Source organism: Coffea eugenioides, chromosome 11 (assembly GCF_003713205.1).
Source record: "Coffea eugenioides isolate CCC68of chromosome 11, Ceug_1.0, whole genome shotgun sequence".
Classification (NCBI taxonomy): Eukaryota; Viridiplantae; Streptophyta; class Magnoliopsida; order Gentianales; family Rubiaceae; genus Coffea; species Coffea eugenioides.
In genome coordinates, this window is record NC_040045.1 from 51,608,326 (window position 1) to 51,629,188 (window position 20,863).

The window sequence follows — 20,863 nt, forward strand, 5'->3', positions numbered from 1 at the left end:
GATTTTTTGAAATCCAAAATTAGCCAAAAGGCAGTTGGCATTTTTAATCACACAACATAGCCCAACCCGGGTAGCTCGTGTGGTGTGTTGCTCCTATTTAGGATATGGCCACCAAGGATCGAATTCTGAGGTTAATGTGTTCGAGATGAATGGGCCTCTCCTCTTCGATCGTAGAGAATTAGTCGGGCCGAAGATCCGGATACCCCTTTGTTGAAAAAAAAATCACACAATATTAAGTGTGTGTTTTTTTTGCTTGGGTGAAATTGACGGCAGAGATTCGATCGCCTAAACCGTAAAGTAGACGACAACGACTGGGGGAAGAAAAGCCGAAGCTATATCTACTGATTCTATTCTCATCGTCCATGGCGGACTAGTCGAAAGGTTTTATCACCCCCTCGAAACGGCAACCAGCAGTTTCCAGTTTCGACCACCCTAGGCTTAGGGTTTTCCATTTTATTCAGACCTAGTAGTCTGGATTATTTTTGGTCCGCTACCAGTTTATTACTTCTGCTCTCTGCCATCCGAACCCTAGGTCAGCTCTATTCTATTTGTCTCATTTTATTCTCCTATTTCATTGAATAAACTGGCTTCTTCTATATTTCCATTTTTGTATGTATTTTTTTGTTTCGCCTTCTTTTGTGCTCTGGTCGTTGGTGCTGCTTGTTGATTGAGTTGACAAAACTAAGACTGTATTTTAGAGGTTGAATATTTGAAAATGGCTGCATTGATTTATTTATTTTTTCTGAGTGTTTTTCAGTGGATATTAGTTCTACTAAATATGCATCATATATTACCCGTTGTTGACTTAGTCAGCTGCTATAATTCGTATGCTAATGTAACCTTCATTTACAGCATACAAATCTTATTTTAGTTTTTATGTTTAATGGTATAATTTACCGGTCATTAACAATTTGATCTGTAGAAAAAAAATGCTTAAGTTTAGAAATGCTTGTTGCGGTTGTTAGGCAACTTTAGATGTCATGAATCATGATGATGATCCGAAGTCAGTAAAAAGAGTGATAAAGAGTTAATGATATTGGACGAAAAAACTTATTTAGAAAACTTGATGCTTCATAGAAATGTGGTTTTGTAATTTATAGGAGGCTGATTTTAAGAGTGTCTAGTAGGTTTTGTTAAATCACCTCAGTCATATACTCAGTATACAGAGTAGAGACACAAGTTTGGAGATTTTGTTAAAGTGATATTACGGAAGAGTCATGGGTCAGATGTACATTGGTGTTCCTCTGTGTGTTGCGTTGCGTTCCTTGCCATCCTGGGAGTGCATGTGGACATAATTCTTCTGTCATTCTGATTATTTAGTCTTATGATTTTCATGACCAAGAAGCAGCTATAAATGTTTCCAGATTTTGGCTTGCAAATAGTTCGACGTAATTAATCCATTTGTTTTCCAAATGGTTATAAACATATTCATGATGAATAACAGATCTGCACAACATCATTACATAGTTACTATAATACGGAAATGACCTATAATTAGGTCCTACATTTATGGGACATTGCTTCAAGTAATATTTGCTCTCATGATCTGTTATAGAATTGCCTGCCTGTATATTTGGTTCTTCCTAGCTTCTGAATGATATTTTTGAAAGTTCAATTTCTATCATACTGCTATGTAAGTTAGAGATAATCTATTTAAATCTGACAAGAAAAATTTAGTGTTTGCAGTTTGGAAGAGAATCAATTGCAGTGATTCAGCATTGTAATGTAATTTTCAGGCTCAGAATTCATTAATTGGTGGTTGAGCAGTTTCAGCTTAACTGAAAATCAACTTTTAGTTTTTGGGTTTAGTTTAGGCTACTCAAGTGGGATACTAGGTCTTCTTTTTCCCAAGATTGCGACATTATATATTGCTCTGTTCTTGATTGGGTGGTTACAAGTTTTATGGCTTCTGAAGTGCAGAATTCTGGACAGGAAACATCTTACCAAGTCTCTGGAGCCATATGAGATTCTGTTCTGATCATAAGGAAAATGTTATATTTTTGGAGGAAATCTCACTTTTTGTTGACTCCATGCTCCTTCGTCTCCATTCTATACTCGTTTGCCTGGACAATTAGAGCTTTGAGTGCTACAACATAAGTCATAGCAATGGAAAAGATGATGGAGAAAAAGTTTCCCCTTGATGCAAAAGACTACAAGTTATATGAGGAAGTTGGAGAAGGTGTCAGTGCATCAGTATATCGAGCTCTCTGCGTTCCGTTTAATGAGATAGTTGCAATTAAGGTTCTTGATCTGGAAAAGTGTAATAACGATCTGGTAAGCAGCCTTGTGGTCAACTTGGTGTTTGTATTTTTTCTGTTTTTTGGTTATTTATTTCTTAGGATATTGTTTATTCTAATCTTGTAAATTGCACCTGGTGTTACAAGTTTCAGTTCGTTCATTTGGTGATATGATATAATATCTCAGTCTTGTATCAATTGCTTCCCTTCAGTAATAGTTTAAATCATCATTATTTATGTATTTCATACTCCTCCTCTTGCAAGAATTTTATGATTATTACCGATAAAAGGAAAACTATTAATGTTATTATTAAGTTTTTGAACTGACTTTAATCAAACAATGCATGTCTTATATGTTGCTGCTTAGGACTTGTCTGGAAATATTACTTAATCCTTGTATGATAAGCAGGCTGAATGTGTGCATGTGCTACCGATACTTGTTTCAATTGTTCAAAGTTGGCATCTTTTCAGTGAGAAGAACCTTGCAATTAAATTAATTTGGTTATTGTCTTTGATTAGGATGGCATTCGTCGAGAGGTACTAACAATGAGTTTGATTGACCATCCCAATGTATTACGTGCGCACTGCTCATTCACTACAGGCCACCATCTTTGGGTTGTCATGCCATACATGGCTGGGGGATCTTGCCTTCATATAATAAAATCTGCTCATCCAGATGGTTTTGAGGAACCGGTGATTGCAACATTGCTACGTGAAGTACTTAACGCTCTTGTTTATCTTCATGGGCAGGGGCACATACATAGAGATGTGAAGGTATACTTATCTTTGTATTTTCTTCTTTTTCTTTTTATTTTCTTTTGCCATTGATTAATAGCTAGCAATTAGGATTTAACATGTTATTTTCTTCCCTTCAGTTTTCATCTGTGGCAAGCATGTCCTGCTGTCACAAGGAATGGGAATATCTTGTTCATTCATCTTTTAAGTTGCGCAGAATAATGCTTGGAGTTTGTTATTATTGGCATTTTGTGCTTTTCTTTCTCCAGTGGATCTTATTTCTAGGATGTATGTTTATCAAGTTCCTTGTCATATTAAGTATCTGAATCTACATCTTTATGAGCAATAATTTGCGTCCTTTCTGCTTTATTGTGTGACAAATATCGGCTTTAATTCCTGATTCAGCCAAGTAAAATACTTCTTGGGTTTTTCCAGGCTGGGAACATTCTAATTGATACTAATGGAGCTGTCAAGTTAGCAGACTTTGGGGTTGCTGCATGCATGTTTGATACTGGTGATAGACAACGTTCTAGAAACACATTTGTTGGAACTCCATGCTGGTAAGTTGTTGCTTCTTGTGAGCTATATTCAATGATATCCTTATCTCTTATGACTTAGTGGAGAACAAACTTCCTGTTTCTTGAATGTTTATTAGGATGGCACCTGAAGTCATGCAGCAACTGCATGGATATGATTTTAAGTGAGTGTCTTATTTAAGCACCTTTTTCTGTATTTACTTCTGGGCTCATTTTCTTTTATTATTTCTTACATCAATGTACTTATAAGCTTCAATTTTGGTTAAACAGAGCAGATATTTGGTCATTAGGAATAACAGCACTTGAACTTGCTCATGGTCATGCACCGTTCTCTAAATACCCCCCAATGAAGGTTGATTGTAACTTCATTATGAAAACCCACTTTTATATTGTGTGTATGGAAGATTTAACGCCTTTTGTGCAAGATTTGTTCTAGTGTACTTGACACCTCCTTCCCCCCCTCCCTTGAAAACCGAAAAAAATGCAGGTTCTTCTCATGACTTTGCAAAATGCACCCCCTGGTTTGGACTATGAAAGAGATAAGAGATTTTCAAAGGTTTGCCTTTTTAAAAAAATATCTCTCGATTGGCTTGGTTGTTTTCCTGAAATTTTGGTGTCTTTTACAGTCCTTCAGAGAAATTGTAGCTGCTTGCTTAGTCAAGGATCCAAAGAAACGACCCTCTTCAGAAAAGCTTTTGAAGCACCCTTTCTTTAAACATGCACGGTCATATGAATATTTATCACGTACAATTCTTGACGGGCTTCCTCCTTTAGGTGATCGTTTTAGGATGCTTAAGGTCTTGTTCCTATCTCAACTGTGCCCTTCCAGTTTCCGAGCTCCTACGAGATATTATACCATTGTTTCAGATTAAGTACTTAAAAGGAAAAACTTTGACATGGTTTGGGATTTGAAATACTCTTTCAGGCAAAAGAAGCAGATTTTCTGGTGCAGAATAAGTCATTATACGAGGACAAAGAGCAGTTATCTCAGGTTGAAAGTTTGAAACCTTTTGATGAGAAAATAGTTTCACATACGATCTAAATTTATTTGCTACAGGCTACAGCTCCATGAACCTTCTTAGACTAGGCTTGACTTTCAAACGTGCCTCTGTTGTGATGTTGCACAATCTGTAGTGCGAGTCAAATAGATTAATGAATGTTTAAAAAAAGTGCTAAATCTTAGCCAGATTTAGTAGATGTCCTAACAAAAGAAGACAAATTGTCATTTATCTACATCATTGTCAACTTCATGATTAGTAGCAATTTTAAATTATGCTGCTTTTATTGTTGCAATACTGCTTTTCAATTGTCCTGCATGTATCAACTGTCACTCTTGAAGTTCATGCTAATAGATCTATGGGTGTTTTAAATGTTAGGTTGCATTGTGAGACTGATATTAGTCATTTTAACATCTACTCTGAATTGCATTAAGTTTCACCTACAAGACTGATCTTCATAAGTGCACAAGATTCAGTCCATCCATATTTTGCAGACATTTTTAAGTCTTTAGTACAAGTGTGACAATGGCTTATGAGCTTAGAGTAGCATTAAGTCGTGTATCAGACAAAATGGGCAGAGAGAGAGAGAGAGAGAGAGAAGAAGAGAGATTCCATGCACTGAGAAAATGTGAGATAATGAGCAACGAATGGGTTGAAGAAAGGAGGATTTCTCTAGAGAGGAATATTACTTTTGTGCATTTGCTGGGAAAATTAAACCCAGAAGGTAGGTGGTCTTCAATGTAAGATAATGGACTATATGTTGCTCTTCATAAGGACATTCTGAACTCAATGAAGTGATGGCCATTTCAAGGCTTTTAAGGTGGTTCTAAGACAAGCTTAAGGGCTGATTTGGTGAACTCCATTTGTCCAGTTATTATTTGAGATATGTTGAATATATGAGTTAGATACTTGGCATCTTTATGAACCTTATACGTTTTAGTAATCAGCTTTGTACAGTGTGCAATGATACGTTATGGTGATTGGTTATTGCTGGTATGTAATTTGTATAGTGCTTCACAGGAACTTTCTTCATCAGAAAAAGTCATTCTTGTAGTTGAGCAGTTAAAGTCCACTTAGTTTAAAAAGACTGTTTTGTTGTTGCTAATAGGCTTCTGCAGTTAATCATATGCATTCTTTATCTACTTTTTTGTACTTTGAAAGCATCAGAGGAAATGGCAACTGGAATCAAAGGGATGTGGCACATTAAATGATATTATCTTCTGATTGCATGAAAGTGCATTTCTGAAATTTTTAAGTTGAGTTTTGCTGACTACGCAGCAAGAATACATCCGAGGAATTAGTGCTTGGAATTTTAATCTGGAGGATTTGAAGAATCAAGCTGCTTTGGTATGTTTAGTGCTTCATTCAGTTCTGAATTCCTTTTTATTTCGAGGAAAAGTAATGTTACTTTCAGCGGTTATAAATCCATGGTGTTGCTTACAGATTCCGGACACTGATATCACAAATGCTGAAGATCAATGTATGAGTCCTAAGCAAGGGGCTGGGCTACATGATGCTTTTTCTCCCACAGAGAGGCCATCCCTTGATAGGCCTGTCCCAAATTCTGTGGGTCATATGGAGGTTCAGTCGCCCATTGCACTTGCTTTTTGGCTTTTTTTTTAAATGCATATCTGAGGATTGTGGTGTTCTTTTCTCTGTGTAACATTTCTCATTTACATGTGTCAATGTTTCAGGATAGGCTCAATGATATCCATGACCTGGAGAATTCACTTGCTGCCTTTCCTATGAAACCTCTCCGGGCACTGAAGTATAAAGTTCTGACATCTTCTGATTTTGGTTTATTTTCTTGGAATTTTGATTTGGAAACCAAGTTGTCTTGCCTTCCATTTTCTTCATGACCAAAATTGTCTCTTGTTACCGGATATTCTTCACATTGTTCCTCTCTGGATATAGTGATGCACATATATTTTGTTTTGTGAATAATTGTGTCAAATAAATGTGGATGGGTTGCTCTGGTTTTTGATGTTCTTACAGAACAATATAAGAGATGCAGTATGTGTTTCTATGTACCAATCCGCTTCTTTGAAAGAGAAGCACTTCATAGCATGTATATGCCTGAAAGCAACTGTTGAATAACGTTGTGGTTTACTTTGAACTACTTCAGTTATTTTGTGAAAGGCTTTTCTTGAACTTCATGGGTGTCTATTTTCATTTTGACTTATTCTTTTATCCATCTATCAATGCAATAAATGGTTTTCATGCAGAGGCTGTTTTGATGTGTGTGAGGATGACTCGGGTGCTGGTAGTCCATGTTGGAAACATGCTGTTCAACCTGAACAGTTCTCTCAAGTACAGTCATCAAGAAAATGTAAAAGTCAAGAAGTTGGCAGGGATGATGGTGAGAGTCCAGGGCAAAGTAGCTCCTTGACACGTTCTGCTATTCCAGGGCATAAAAAATTATTAAGTGGTTCAATCATGCAGGATAATGTTTCTTCTCCCAAAAAGGTTACTGGTGATGGAGACAGGTATATGTTTAGCTATGTTCATTTTATAGTTTCAACTCTCTTAGCAAAGTTGAGATTGGCAGTATAACTATTCTTTCAGTAAATTGAGTATTTCTACCTTTGGAATTCAAAATGTAGTGTGCGTTCACACTTGGAAATGAGCGTTAACATATTTGAATTCTTTTTCTTGTATGTGTTAAGATGGTTCACATGGCCCATCTTTTAATGGAATATGGAAGAAATCATTCAGGGACATTCTATAGGGCAACTAAAGAGACTAGCTTCCCCCCTTTTTCCTGATTGGAGTATCTGAGAATGCAAGAAAAATGAAAAAGAATCTGGAGACAAGGCTTCCCAGTAGTGAGAAGCAACTGGGCTGCATCAAGAGCAGGAGTTACTTTGTCTTTTTGGTGGTTGTTTTTCCCTAGAGTTTGGATCATCTATTGATAGGGAACTTATATATTAAGTTATTAACATAGTTCCATTATCTTGATTAACTATATGGTGTATAAGCATTCCACTGAAAAATTTGTTATCAAGTGGAGTTATCAAAAGCTTCTGTTTTAGCTAGTGATATTTGTGCTTCTCACTCGTACTGATTGTGATTCTGCTTTACTATGTGAAGGGAATATATGCAACCAAAATATACCTCAGAACGAAATTATAGTGGTCCTTTGCAGTATCGTCAAAAGAAAGACATCATTAATCCTACTTCAGGTAATGCGTTTTGCATTTATATTGCTGAATTTGCCTGGAAAGTAGCTCTTTCCTTTTGACTGGAAAAAGTCTGTTTTGCTTTGGTTGACCTGTATTCTTTGTTATGGCTCTTTCTCTTGATCTCTCTCAACATCTCAAGGTTTGCTTTTGCAGGGGATGATATGTCTGAAGGTGCTGTTGTCCAAAGAAAGGGGCGTTTTAAAGTCACATCGGCAGATTTGAGTCCCAGGGTACTTTTTTCAGAAGTATTTTATTTTCATGCATCTGATAGCATAATGCCTGCCCGCCTTCAGTAACTGGATGGGAGTCGAGTAATAGTCAAGCAATTTGAAACACACTAGAGGGTGAGGGGGTGGTTTTGTGAGAATATTTCTAGACATCCTTAGGCCAAGAGTAGCACAGTGTGTAAAAATGTGCAGTTATGCATCATGATAAACATCACCAGTTTATGACCCCTCTCTGCTAGTTTCCTGACTTTGTTAAATTGAACAAACTAAGGGCATTTTAATTGTCGATAGGCTTCAGTATGTTTGTATTTTGTTTCTCCCTTTAAATAGTGCTTGTTTCAATTTCCTTCCAAAATTTGGCTTTTGTTTTGGGCTTAGTCTTAGTCTGTCTGTTTTTCATTGGATGAATCAGTAAAACTGATATTTTGGTATTAACTTTCGACTAGTATAAAGTAAATATTTGTTTCCCACATTACTAAGCTGCCTGGATGTTTTTCATTTTGAATAGTGCACACTTTACAAATATTGCTACTCATTAGAAGTGTTGGTTTGGAAATTAAGATTGTTTCAAATTTCATGTTGAAGGTTGGCAAATTACCTTCTAGGCAATGGCTTTGTAACCATTGCCTACCCTTTCTTGCGTGCAGGGTCCTACGAACTCTTTCTTTGGTGCTTCTTCTGGAGGATCGACCATTCCATTGAGCTCAAGCCTTACAGCTGTTTCAATTCTTCCATCCTTGCAATGTATCCTTCATCAGAACAGTATTCAGAGGGTAAATGGCTTTTCATCTTACCTTGGTGTTCACCAAATGTTGGCTTTTGCTAATTGTTCTTTGTGTTTTCAGGAAGAGATAATGAAATTGATTAAATATGTGGAGCAATCTGGTAATGTCACTCACACTGGATGATTAGATTTGCCTGTTAACATCTTTCTGGACACATTCGGTGATCTAGTTTGTGTTATCCTTTACTTTTGTGCCTTTGTATTTGCTTCTTCTATGTGATGATTCTTTGGCTTGGCTTTTATATCTAGGCCCTACGGATTTTGTTGAGGGAGGTATCAATGACCTTTTGCAGGTATTCTCTTCTTTTGATGAAATTCTTGGTTTTGTCGTGTGAAAGTGTGGATTTAGAGCTGATGTACTATCTTGTATGAGTTGAATAGTTTTAGGTCTTGTATTGCTTTTGGAGGGAGAAATATTTACTTTGGTACGAGGTAAAGATGTCATCGACTTCTGAATCCATTCTGGTAATGCTTGTAGGTACCACCAACTACTTCGAGGGAAAAGGAGCTGCAATCCCACGTGATTCAATTGCAACAGAGGTAATGGTCTGAATCCCAGGATTCTTCAAATTACTGCATGATGTTTCTATTTTGTAATGAACTGGATACTTGTTTGAAATCTTAGCATTGGGAGTCTGGTCGAGGAACTGCAGAGACAGAGGTTGAAAAATGCTCAGGTGTGTTTACTTTTTGTTTTGAGAAAAAAATTTGTTTTAGTTGCCTGTTCTTTAAGAATGTGCTCGTCTTTATTTCTGTACTTCAAATTTTTGCAGAAACTGGAAATGTTTTTGTCTCCATAAAAAAGTGTTCTTCATATTCTGTTTCATCAATTCCTTTTTTTTCACATAAAAGACAATATACTTGCTTTATATAGTATTAAATTTGTACCTATATCTGAATTCGAATTGGCCATGTCATAGATTGTGTATGATTAGTGTCATATATCCTCATTGGTCACATCGTCTCCATAAGTACAATATGTCCTTTTGGTTTGCAGCTGGAAAAGAAAGCGAGTGCATTGCTCAAGGACGAAAAGACGTGAAAATGGCATTGTAACATCGGTGGCGATTTTGGTGCCCGCTTGTTGGTTGCTACGGCCTTCGGACAGGCTACATTGTAATTTTTGTCCACCTCGTGTGAATATTAAAGCCGGCTACCAGTTATTGAGATGCCATTCTTGAGTGTCATACATGTTGTAATATGGTTGTGACATTGTAATTATGATTAGTGGGGATATATATAATTTTATTTCAGCTCTGTCCCTCTTTTGAGTCTCTCTCTCTCTCTCTCTCCCCCCCCCCCCCCTCTTATTCAAAAGAATTTGGTGGTCTTTGTACTATAATTGTACGATATTGTGCGATGGTGTAACAAGATCTAATGAAATTGCATTTCGTTTCCCCCCGTTGTCCATTCGATCATTCCATCAAAATTGTCACTCTAACCATCGTTCATCCAATCGAAATTTTGTGAAGGTATATTCTATACAAAGATCGAATGAAATTTGCACTTTTTGCTCTGCCCCTCTTAACCATCGGTCTGTTCCATCAAAATTTTGTGAAGGTATATTGACAAACTTAACTGGAAAGGGAACCCATTAGATCCTCGTGGCAAGTGGACCTGACTAGTAAAGTAGCAAGAATTACAGGTAAATTTTATCTTTCACTCAACTAGATAGCTGTGGCGAGTGGGCTGAAAGCACAAACCACAATTGAAGCATTGCATAAAGCTGAAACAACGTGAAGCATGAAAAGAATAATTCCATTGTAATTCCCTCGGAAAGCATTAATGTCATTGCCGTAAGATCAATAGAATTACCAAAGGCAGTTAGCAATCACAGCAGAAACAATGCCTTTGAGTGTTGCCTGTGTGATGAAAGAAGAAAGTTAAAGTTGTGCTACCGTTGTATGTATCAAAGACGACCAAGAGATTTTGAAAGTTACCATGGAGTGGTCTTTTAGACCAAGAGAAAGAATTAAGGGCTTTGAAGATCCAGAGTGGCTGCATATACAAAGAAAAATGTTGCTATTAGAAAAGGTCACTAGCACAAAAGAATGCAGGAAAAAGACGCAGTGAATGTCACTTGAAGTACAAACCTTATGTGCTCAATTAGCTGCCGACCACAGGATATCATCATTGGCTACAGGTGCATATCGGGTTAGACAAAGCTCTTTGTACTAATGCGAAGAACGGTAGGTCACAAGACTTCTAATATTTACCTCATCACGTTTACCAAATATTACAGAGACTTCAAATGTTGGATCTGTAGACACCTCTTCCTCCTTCCTGGCAATTAAGAACATGCTTTCAGAAATTGTCATATTGCACATCAAATCAAACTTTTACAACTATTAACATCTCAGGTCCTTTAAAAATTTATATTCTCAAACAATATCAGGACTTGCATGCATGAACCAATCAAACCATTTTTTTTTTTTGCTGAAGCAAAGTGTTAGTTCATCAAAATGGTGATCCACAGGTTTACTTGGGAAAGGCTTCAACAATGTGCCTAAAATTCATAACAATGTCTACATGAATTTCTATCACATTAAAAACTTGCCTATGGTTTATAACGTGCAAGGTATCATATCCTTTTTAGACTCTTAGACAGGGTTTAGAGAAAGGTATGGTTTAGAATCATATAATTTCATCTTTTGGGGTTAAACACAGATTTTCATCCATTTTATACATCATTTGCCCCAAGAACTTTACCAAAAGAAACATTAAAGAAAAAATGGAACAAATAAAAGTGGCCAATCCAAATCAAAGATTATATTGACCTGGCATGCAGTATTGTTCCCATACTTCCTATTTGAGTAGCCAAAACCTGAAATGGTTAAGCATATTAAAAACTTTCCCATGCAGCATTAATGCCAAAAGTGAGGATTAAAACTCACAAAAAAGTGATCCTCATAGCTGCACATGATAATATCCGTGATGTTACCCTGCAGTGGAAAGAACGTTGAGCAAAACTTTGCATGCTAACAAACACAGGTGGAACAGATAAACCATCACCTTCAAAAATTGAGGTTTTTTTTTTTCAAAAAAAAGGAGCTATAAGTTGTTGGTTTGTAATCTGACAGCCAAATATAGATATTAACTGATTTTTCCTTCAGAACAATGTCGTCATCCTTGGTTCAGATGAGCAGACCATAATTCAATCAAAATTCTGGAGATTCATAATGTTGATTAAATCACTGAAGATTCGTATCAACACATAATTCAAAGAGTTATCGAGATTCATGAGATCGTAACTTTGCGTATTGGTACAAATAGTGGACCATTAGGTTGCAGTAAAATCTGAAATGTTTAAAGAGAACGAGGAATTTGAGAAAATCATCTACGACTTCAATGACAGCTACCTGTGACGGATTAACATTAAAAATGAAGAAGAAAAGGGGACTTGACAATTAACCAAACAGGTTATGGACAATTAATCCATAAGCAAAATTTTTACATGATTCAATTCGAGTACCGCGAGGATCAAAGCATAACGTAATAGCATTCAAATCATTAAATATTACCCATCTCAATCTCAAATTGACAGGACTAATTTTAGTATCTAAGAACGCAGAAACTCAATCCAAGAGTTTCACGACAAGAAACAAGCACGCAACGTGTATTCGACTTCTTAATTACGAATATGTCATGATTCGCAAGTATTAATATAATCCTATTAGAAATTGAAATTAATCAGAGTTACCTTGATTTCCAGAGTGAGCTTATTTTGCCGTACAGGAAAAGCAGGACCGGAGACGTCCATGGCTTTTACACTATACAGTAGTAGTAGTATTTTGAACTCGTATCAAGCGCTCGCCTGCAAAAGGCGGTTCCCGGTTGAGAGCTCAAATTGGGGCGGTCGTATGCATCCTAATATTCAGACCCACAAGGCCACCGCATGGTACAGGGCGCAAGTCACGACAAAGACCGAAGGGAGAGGGTGCGAGTCAACTTTTCCATCAACAAAATAAAAACCCCGCCCCCAAAAAATTACAAATCGTAGCCGCGTTACTCAAGAGTGCGTGTTAGATAAATTACATCTCGTATAAAATATTACTACAAATTTATTTTAATATTAATGGTAATATGTTTGAATAAAGGATTATTTGACTTTTTTAAAAATAAATGTGTAGTGATATATCTGAGATTAAAAAAATATTATATTAATTTATAATGCAAAAAAGAGAACATATTTAATTATAGACAGGTAACCCTTTTACGATTTTAATTATAATTTTATTTTACATGTATTAAATCATAAAAAATATTATAATATTATTTAAATTAATTTTTTTAATTAATAAACTATTCAAACACACAAAGACAATCCACTATTTTGCTAGGTGCAAGTGAGAACGTCAATTGTATTTAAGAGTATATATATTATTGCGAAAAACTTTAAAAGTGTTTTGTTACGGTTTGCTGGATGGCGAGGAATATAATATGCTGGGGGTGTGGTCATTTGTCCAAGTGCCGATCGGATCCCCGTCCTCGCTTCCTTCCGATGAGTCCGGGTCCATCGCATACAAATAAAGTAAGGATAGTCCGGCCATGCCACTTCTACTTGCTAGCGAGTCTCCTGTACTGTTGACTGTTGTTCCGGCGCAACTACTTGTACCAACCTCCAGCTGGCTCAAGTCGTTGTATCCATCTGGGCGGCGGGATGCCCGTCCACTGCTCTGCCCGCGACCCTTTTCCACTGAACTCTCTTCCAATTCCATTTCAAAGCCTTCTGGCGAACCCTATCTAGGATCCGAACTGTCTCGAACTAAGGCCGGTAGCCCGCTTCCAAGTGAATCTCCCTGTATTCAAATCAAAACTTGGTCAGATGAATCCCAATAATGTAGCGTTTGAAAATAAGAAAACAACCCGTACAAAGTCAAGTCTCAATTGGTCAATTGTTTCTGAACATTGGAACTTTGGGTACAAAGTCAAGAACTTATTGAAGGCTTCAGGAATGGATTCTTCAGTGCAAAATGTCCTATCAGACAAAAGAGCAGTTGCCCTCAAGAATTCCTTCTGGGCATTAAGCCTTGCAAGAGATCTTGACCTTCCCAAACAGCCATCTTGATTCAAAGACTCAGAATCAATTTCATGTGATTTTGCCAATGACCAATCTGACGACTTTCCACAACGCAGAACAAATTCAAGAAATGAAAATGTTTTTCTTTTTTTTTTTCCAGTATCAGTAATTTATTCTTTGGCTGAAATTCTGCTCTGGAAGCCTGAAATATTCAAGAACAAGAATAGAATAATCTATATGAGTTCAGAGTTGGTCTAATGCATTGATATTGAACTTTAATCTCAAAATGGCTACTTATATAGCTACTAAGCAATCAGCATCTGTCAAGAACTTATATTGTTTGGTCAATTGTTTCTTTGTATTGATTAACACAAACACGCACACACACACACGTTAAAACAACTATACAAGACAAAGTGTCTTTGCTAACAAAATGATGAAATTTCTTTTAATGATATCACACAATTGCTCGCTGCAGAGCTCAGCCATTTCCTTGTTTACATTTGCAGAAACTTTTTGGCCTTAAATTCAATGGAGTATACGCAAAATCAGGGTACATTAATTTCCTACTTAATAATGATAATAATAATCACAAATACATTTAGGCCATTATACAAATAAAAGGCGAATGCAGATTTATATGACCGCCAAATGTATGAAAAAATGCTTGTCAGAGAAAGAGAGTAGCAAAAGAAATTAATCCAATTGATTACTTGGAACAACGGGAGATCACGGAACGAGCGGGAGGAGAAAGATGAGGAACGGGCAGCTTAGCCCATGCGGAACCGTCGTCGTCGTTTCCATAGTCATCGGAATGACCACCGTCTCTTTTGACAAAGAAGCTCTTACTCCTCCGTTCTCTGAAACTGTTTTTGTCGTTAGTCTTGGAAAATATGGATTTGAAAAAAGACTGCAATTGCAAACCCCCATTGCTATTGCTATTGCCATTGCTGCTGTTTCTACTAATACAACTGCTATTATCAATCGCTCCCCCACTACCATTACTACAAGCATTCCATTGCTGTTGCTCCTGCTTCGCCATTGTATCTTTTTTCTTCAATTTGATTTTAATCGGTTTGGTTATAAAGAATGGTGAAGATGATGAAAAGAGGACAGAGGTTGTTTGGGTTTTAGGGTTTTTTTCTTGATAAATTGTGATTTTGGTTAAAGAGTTTTTATTTTAATCGGTTTGGTTATAGAGAACGAATGGATTTAAATTTTCTGTCCGATTGATCGATTAATTAATTTAATATGGTCCGAGTTGGGTTGTTTGAGGGTTTGGTTTATTAAGGGACATTTGGCGAGATTCTACGGAGTGAGACAGGATGTGATAAAGGGTGTGGGACAGAAGATCCGTTCCGAAATTCGAACCTAGTTAACTTGATTTATTTGTCTATGAATCTAAAAAACTTAACCATCATGAATTTGAGCTTGAATAGATGTTAGTACAAGAAAAATACAATCCAAATTGAAAGGTCAACCCACGCAAAACCTGTTGCAGTCTCTGGCCGGTACGAAGAAAGAAACTAGAGGTGCAAAGAATGCTCGACGTGGAATTCGCTTTGTACACAAAAGCTGTCTCCTGAAGATTGGATGGTCGGACGTCTCCGGTGCCAATCAGCAAAGCGTTCCGCCCAATGCAGCCTGGCTTTCATATATTTCTGTCACCCTCTAGACCTTAAATTACCCGCTAAAAAAATGGCTACGTAACAAAATATACTAAATTTTATTTATTGGAATGCCGTGGAGTTAGCTGAGTCCAACAGCTACTGGACTCCTCGGTCGAAGTTTGAACACGTGCCGCCTGGCTCATATAAGCCGTTGAGCAAGCCGTCGCTTTTTAGCCAACCTGTACCCCCCCCCCCCTTTAACACGTTCTTATAAGCCGTCGCCTTGTGGTGGCTTTTGCATCATGTCGAAACATTATTTTATTACGACACAATCCATCCTACTCTATAAGAAATAGAGAGAATCCAACTGAGTTTCTATAAGAGGTTAGATAGAAAGGCGAATATAAATCAAGTGGGTAGACCATTGCACACAAATTTTTTTTAATTGGGAGATGAATGATTTGGACCTTAATCTGGACTCCTCGTTTTTTTTTTTTATTGTTGGATATGCTTTGAAATATAATCTCTCTCTATCATATACATATATAAGACACCTATTTTGTTAAGAAAGGCGCATAATTTAACACATAGATATTATTCTCTCTCTCTCTCTTTCTCAAACACATACTTTCTATATTGATATATAGCTTGTAAAATTTAAAAATTTAGTATTTAAAACAACTAATCTAGTATAAAATAAAACTTTAACATTCCTACCAAAATTTACATGGGATAGATTAGTCCAATTCAGTGTTTTAAATTCAATTGACTACCAAAAAGATATGATTGTATGGATTTAACAAAGTAAAACTCAAAAAAAAATTAATTAATTTTCAATTAAAATGTAGTGTGCTATAAGCGCATTCATCCTGTCTTGTGGCGTACACTTGGTGACCAAGCGAAAAATAATGATAAATAGAAAAATCCTAAAGGAGACCGTTGTTTGGCAAGTATTTTTTTGTTAAAGGCAAATATGTCCGATGACGATACTATACACAAAAAAAAAAGGCAAGAAAATCATCATCATAATTTTTCCAAGCAAGCAGAACTATGCGGCAAAGAATATGTAGGCATTGCTATCCGTTTGGATTAACTGTTTTTTGGGGTGTTTTTGAAAAATTTTATTGTAACAGAGTTTTATAGTATATTTTGGAATATTTTTAGAAAATATTTTGAAATATTTAAGAGTCAACGAGTTTTTAGAATATTTTTTTGGAATATTTTTTAAACATTAAAAAAAAAGACTATCTTTTAGAATATTTTTTAAAAATTTTATATGTATTTGAAAAATCAGTTTTTTAAAAACTCAGCAATCTAAACAGATAACAAATGTTAAGCAAAAATAAAAAATAAAAAAAAAGGCTAAAGAAATGGGTCTAGAGTCTAGACTAGTGTTGTTTTGGATCAGGGGAGCTCCGTGACTCCTTCTCCGTCCTACTCGAGAAACAAGAGGGTGGGGTAAAGCTAGCTGTAGCTGAAGCCAAGCCGACGAGCCGGTGGTAACGCAAGCTTGTGCTTCTAGAATCTTATTAAGCTTCTCAAAATAATGGGAGCCAAATATATGATGACGTTGCAGCTTGCAACTGCTTCTCGTCCCTATAGGCTATAACCACCCCTTTTGCACTTACTCCTCCTATATATATATCACTAGCACTGCCAGTTAGTAATTTTACTTGTGAGCTTCTGCTCTCTCTATGACTCGTCTTTCTCTTCACAAAGGCGGAGGCGGAGGCGGAGGCGGCGACTAAGCTAAGCACGGCTGTATCTTTGTACTCTCGCAGGTGAGGGAAGAAAAAGGGGGGGGGGGGCGGAGCGGGGAGCAAGAAAGTGAATGGGAATTGTGCGAATAGATGAGAGCCAGAGGCTGGAGATCCAGGAATTCCGGCGCATGCTCTTGTCCTGCGCCGGACTGCACCCGCGGAAAGGCGAGGATAACAATGATATGAGACACGTTACCACCACCACGGCCGGCGAAAACGACGACTCTCATCCTAAGCTGGTCTGCGTCACCAGCGGCGTATCATTTCTCGGAATTGCTATAGTTAATCAACTGTTGCTCCGTGGCTACTCTGTCCGCCTCATCGTTCACAATCAAGGTGCAACTTTAGTCCTTATTTTTAATTGGTTTTTACAAATTTATGTAATTGTTTTTTCAAAAACAAAAGGACAAACTAGTTTACCTAACTTGTTTGTTGGTTATAGACTTCGTAGTAAAATGACTAGTAACAGCTTCCACGTGATTGTTACAGTGACCATAAAATAAAAACTAATAAGAGCATAAGACAGCGTTACGCATGTCGCTGGGAACTTTGATAAGTAGCAATTTTAAAAAAAAAAAAAAAAAAGAGACGCCCAACCTCTGGCTGCCTTCATCGTTGGCAAAATCTAATCTACATAACAAGTGTTGCCTTTTTTTTTTTTGGCCCCCGTTCAATATTTAATTTTGGCTTTGTATTACTTATCCTTAAGTTTTGGGCCATTAGATTTAATTTCCTGTATTTTTTATTGGTTTGATCTGCTTCTGATCTTTGTAAAAGCAGAGGACGTGGAAAAGGTGAGAGAAATAAAAGCGTCGGAGGAAATGAGAGGAAGCAACAACATGGTAGAAGCCGTGATGGCCAACTTATCTCAAGTTGAGAGTCTGATAGAAGCATTTGAGGGTTGTGGGGGCGTATTTCACACTGCTGCCTTTGTTGACCCTGCTGGTCTCTCGGGCTATTCCGTAAGTTTTTTGTCTATTCCGATGAGCAAATGGCAAACAACCTCACTCGAGTATTGAAAATTTTAGTCATCAAACTTTTTTTTTTTTTTGGGCTAAAAGGTCAAGGAACTCGTAAAAGTGTACTTTCCGGTATTGAGATAGACGGAAATGCATCCACTGAGCAATACGCCTAGTTTTTTTTTTAATGGCAAAAATGTCTCACAACCTTTGACACTTATTTGAAAAATATTGTTTGGATTGCGGTTTTCCGTCGAAAAATTACATCATTTTCCGTGATCACATTTCCCTATTACCTTTTTTCCTCACATAGATCAAATCGCTACAGTAATTTTTCCATGAAAAATCATGGAAAATGCAATCCAAACACAAGGTCTTTTGAGTTTCCAAACTTCACTAATTCTTTCTAGGTTTCAACCAAAATTTCTAAGCATGGTTCATGATTACTTTCATAATTTGGAGAGAATTGGTAAAATTTGAAAATTGGGAAAGTCCTTAATCTTGTTTTAATGTGCACCGAAGGTTATGAGATATTTTTGGAGGGAAATCATTCAAAACGTTGATCACATTTCGCTAAATGAATTTTTTCATTCTTCACTTTTAAAATGATAACTTTATGTTCTTTACAAAATCAAATTAGTAAAATTTGGTAAGTTTTTATCATTCTTTATCCTAAATTCATCATGTGTCCACATATGGTCTTTTTTTTTTTTGGAACCAAAAGGTTAGATCTCATTTGTAATTAAATAAATAACTGATTCATATTTACTTTTGCCTCTAAAAAGAATAAAATTGGACTCAAATTATATTTATTTTTTTCCTAAAAAAGTGGGATCTAAGTCAATTCATATTCATTTGTATCACTAAAAAAATTGGTACTTAAACCTTTTTGCATATAAAAAATAACTACATGTGGGTCATATGGTGATTTCATATTAGAAAGTGGTCGGAACCAAAATTTGTTAATTTGAATTTGTAAAGAATGTAAAGTTAACATTTTAAAAGTGATTGCTAAAAAAATTCATTTTGGCGAAATGTAAGAAATGTTTTGAATGATTCTCCTTACTTTTGCTGTTGAAAATCTAAGCATGTTAGTCATGTAGTTGCATTTCTAAGCCTGTTAGTCATTTTAGTCATGTAATTGCATTTCTAAGCATGTTAGTCATGTAGTTGCGTTTCTGACTATTTTAACACTGGAATTTGTCAAAACGACGTAGAAAGGCATACATTTGCAAGTTCGGTGAACCATTTCGGCCACCAAAAAAAAAAAAAAAAAAACTTTAGTCACCCAACAATGCAATCTTAAATGGTTGACTTATTCTGCCATTTATTCTTCCAGTATTATGCTATTACCACGCCGTTTAATTCATTCTTACTATTCATTTCCAGTTGTGTACATGGTTAAGGTCCACTGCACTTTCGTCCACGTCTATTCCAAAGATAGTGCTTGAACCAGACAACTCATGTTCTGGAATGCATTTTGTAATGAAAGTGATCGTAGGGTTCACTTTATGGAGGTTAATGAAAATTTTTGGAGCACATGGCTCGACATGAATCGAGTTGGTAATTTGACATCAAATGATCACATGCACTGGCGTCCACTATAGTATTATCGTCTCTAAGGCTTGGGGCTTTGGGGGTTGCTTTCATTTTCTTTTACTAATGGCTTGTGGCTGTCATTCCAAACAATTTTTCCTAAAAGTGCTATGGTATTGAAAATAAAAAGAAAGTCTGCTATGGTATTGTGTTTAGTTGGGTTGGGTGATTAAACTCTAAATTTATACGACTTAGTATGACTGGTTTGCTATAACTTTGTGTACTCTTCCAGAAAACTATGGCCCAGATAGAAGTCAAGGCAACAAAAAACATCGTAGAAGCTTGTGCAGCGGCATCCTCGGTTAGACAGTGCGTGCTTACATCGTCGCTTCTGGCTTGTGTATGGCAAGACAAATCTATCAATAACACGTCTCTTATAATTGACCAGAAGTGTTGGAGCGATGAATCTGTTTGCATTGACAAAAAGGTAGAATGTTTGAAAGTAATCTCACTTTTCTTCCCGTCAATTTTGATGAAAACTGCACGACCAAGTAGTTGTGTACCGCAGTTCGATAACAAATTTTCCGCCTGTTTTTTATCAAAATTTCACAGCTATGGTATGCCTTGGGTAAGCTGAGAGCTGAAAAAGCTGCATGGGAGCTGGCCAAGGAAAGGGGGCTTAAACTGGCCACCATCTGTCCGGGACTAGTTACAGGCCCCGAGTTTCACTATAGAAGCTTGACGTCTACAATTGCTTATTTGAAAGGTACTCCCATTTGTATTCCTTCTTGACGAAAACGTACACTGCTGAATTTTGCAGCAGTTCGAACTTTTTAGGTCAGTCATTGCTCTCGCCGCAGCCGCACCCCTTCCCTTAGCATTGACCATCTTTTTCAATCGAATTGTAGGAGCTGGTGAGATGTATGCAGATGGAGTCCTGGCAACAGTTGACGTAAGCAGATTAGCAAAGGCCCATATTTGTGTGTACGAGGAGATGAAGAAGACCTCAGTGGGTAGGTATATTTGCTTTGATCGGAGGCTGGAGAGCCAAGAAGAGACGGAGAAACTGGCAAGAGAGACGGGAATAGGAATTGACATAACGAGAGACGTCTCAGTTAATTGTCCAATGAGATTTCAATTGTCAAATCTTAAACTATCAATGCTAATGTCAAGAATATCGAGATGTAATGAACCCTAGTGATGATATGAATGAATCACGAAATTTGTCAATTGAGTATTTTCAAACCAGACAAGACTGCCGTTCATTCAACACAAATTT

The 20,863-nt window shown here is 36.8% G+C and overlaps 4 protein-coding genes across 10 annotated transcripts; 2 read left to right on the plus strand and 2 right to left on the minus strand.

The window, feature by feature from the left end:
* The first annotated feature begins 304 nt into the window (after window positions 1-304).
* LOC113753437 (serine/threonine-protein kinase BLUS1) lies at window positions 305-9,960 on the plus strand. Of its 5 annotated transcripts, none has more exons than XM_027297586.1 (21): window positions 305-532; window positions 1,678-2,274; window positions 2,757-3,011; window positions 3,408-3,532; window positions 3,628-3,672; window positions 3,779-3,860; window positions 3,996-4,064; window positions 4,135-4,305; window positions 4,434-4,499; window positions 5,785-5,853; window positions 5,950-6,087; window positions 6,201-6,274; window positions 6,732-6,992; window positions 7,597-7,688; window positions 7,842-7,918; window positions 8,563-8,688; window positions 8,761-8,800; window positions 8,949-8,992; window positions 9,178-9,239; window positions 9,325-9,376; window positions 9,697-9,960. In XM_027297586.1, exons 2-21 carry the CDS (start codon window positions 2,107-2,109, stop codon window positions 9,739-9,741), a joined length of 2,061 nt encoding a protein of 686 aa, XP_027153387.1. In that variant the 5' UTR covers window positions 305-532; window positions 1,678-2,106; the 3' UTR covers window positions 9,742-9,960. The 5 variants fall into 5 exon arrangements, with proteins under 5 accessions (XP_027153387.1, XP_027153386.1, XP_027153385.1 ...); XM_027297585.1 differs by having other exon boundaries at window positions 1,687-2,274; XM_027297584.1 differs by having other exon boundaries at window positions 1,921-2,274.
* Window positions 9,961-10,238: 278 nt separating this feature from the next.
* LOC113753414 (proteasome assembly chaperone 3) lies at window positions 10,239-12,645 on the minus strand. Its single transcript, XM_027297559.1, has 7 exons — window positions 12,400-12,645; window positions 11,594-11,641; window positions 11,477-11,523; window positions 10,916-10,982; window positions 10,793-10,836; window positions 10,640-10,697; window positions 10,239-10,561 (listed from the first exon to the last, which is right to left on the minus strand). The coding sequence occupies exons 1-7, from the start codon at window positions 12,457-12,459 to the stop codon at window positions 10,511-10,513; spliced, it is 375 nt and encodes a 124-aa protein (XP_027153360.1). The 5' UTR covers window positions 12,460-12,645; the 3' UTR covers window positions 10,239-10,510.
* Window positions 12,646-13,041: 396 nt separating this feature from the next.
* On the minus strand, window positions 13,042-14,838 carry LOC113754334. 3 transcript variants are annotated; one of them, XR_003465170.1, is made up of 3 exons: window positions 14,433-14,838; window positions 13,572-13,921; window positions 13,042-13,498 (listed from the first exon to the last, which is right to left on the minus strand). XR_003465170.1 is itself a non-coding variant. In XM_027298720.1 (2 exons), the coding sequence occupies exons 1-2, from the start codon at window positions 14,759-14,761 to the stop codon at window positions 13,465-13,467; spliced, it is 363 nt and encodes a 120-aa protein (XP_027154521.1). In that variant the 5' UTR covers window positions 14,762-14,838; the 3' UTR covers window positions 13,042-13,464. The 3 variants fall into 3 exon arrangements, 2 of the variants coding, with proteins under 2 accessions (XP_027154521.1, XP_027154519.1); XM_027298720.1 differs by lacking the exon at window positions 13,572-13,921; XM_027298718.1 differs by lacking the exon at window positions 13,042-13,498 and having other exon boundaries at window positions 13,569-13,921.
* A 2,110-nt stretch (window positions 14,839-16,948) lies between these two features.
* On the plus strand, window positions 16,949-20,814 carry LOC113752965 (cinnamoyl-CoA reductase-like SNL6). The gene is made up of 5 exons (XM_027297036.1): window positions 16,949-17,425; window positions 17,870-18,051; window positions 19,877-20,071; window positions 20,197-20,350; window positions 20,493-20,814. Exons 1-5 carry the CDS (start codon window positions 17,161-17,163, stop codon window positions 20,780-20,782), a joined length of 1,086 nt encoding a protein of 361 aa, XP_027152837.1. The 5' UTR covers window positions 16,949-17,160; the 3' UTR covers window positions 20,783-20,814.
* The last annotated feature ends 49 nt before the right edge of the window (window positions 20,815-20,863 follow it).

Coding starts and splice junctions, on each gene's coding strand:
- LOC113754334 (XM_027298718.1), bottom strand. CDS start 14,761: ATGGCGAAGCAGGAGCAACAGCAATGGAATGCTTGTAGTAATGGTAGT. Junction 13,922..14,432: donor GTGATCTCCCGTTGTTCCAA/GTAATCAATTGG, acceptor TGAATATTTCAG/GCTTCCAGAGCAGAATTTCA.
- LOC113753437 (XM_027297586.1), top strand. CDS start 2,107: ATGGAAAAGATGATGGAGAAAAAGTTTCCCCTTGATGCAAAAGACTAC. Junction 4,306..4,433: donor ATCGTTTTAGGATGCTTAAG/GTCTTGTTCCTA, acceptor ATACTCTTTCAG/GCAAAAGAAGCAGATTTTCT. Junction 4,500..5,784: donor ACAAAGAGCAGTTATCTCAG/GTTGAAAGTTTG, acceptor CTGACTACGCAG/CAAGAATACATCCGAGGAAT.
- LOC113752965 (XM_027297036.1), top strand. CDS start 17,161: ATGGGAATTGTGCGAATAGATGAGAGCCAGAGGCTGGAGATCCAGGAA. Junction 18,052..19,876: donor CTGGTCTCTCGGGCTATTCC/GTAAGTTTTTTG, acceptor GTACTCTTCCAG/AAAACTATGGCCCAGATAGA. Junction 20,072..20,196: donor CTGTTTGCATTGACAAAAAG/GTAGAATGTTTG, acceptor AAAATTTCACAG/CTATGGTATGCCTTGGGTAA.
- LOC113753414 (XM_027297559.1), bottom strand. CDS start 12,459: ATGGACGTCTCCGGTCCTGCTTTTCCTGTACGGCAAAATAAGCTCACT. Junction 10,983..11,476: donor GGAACAATACTGCATGCCAG/GTCAATATAATC, acceptor CTTAATTGCCAG/GAAGGAGGAAGAGGTGTCTA. Junction 10,562..10,639: donor GTCTAAAAGACCACTCCATG/GTAACTTTCAAA, acceptor TTCATCACACAG/GCAACACTCAAAGGCATTGT.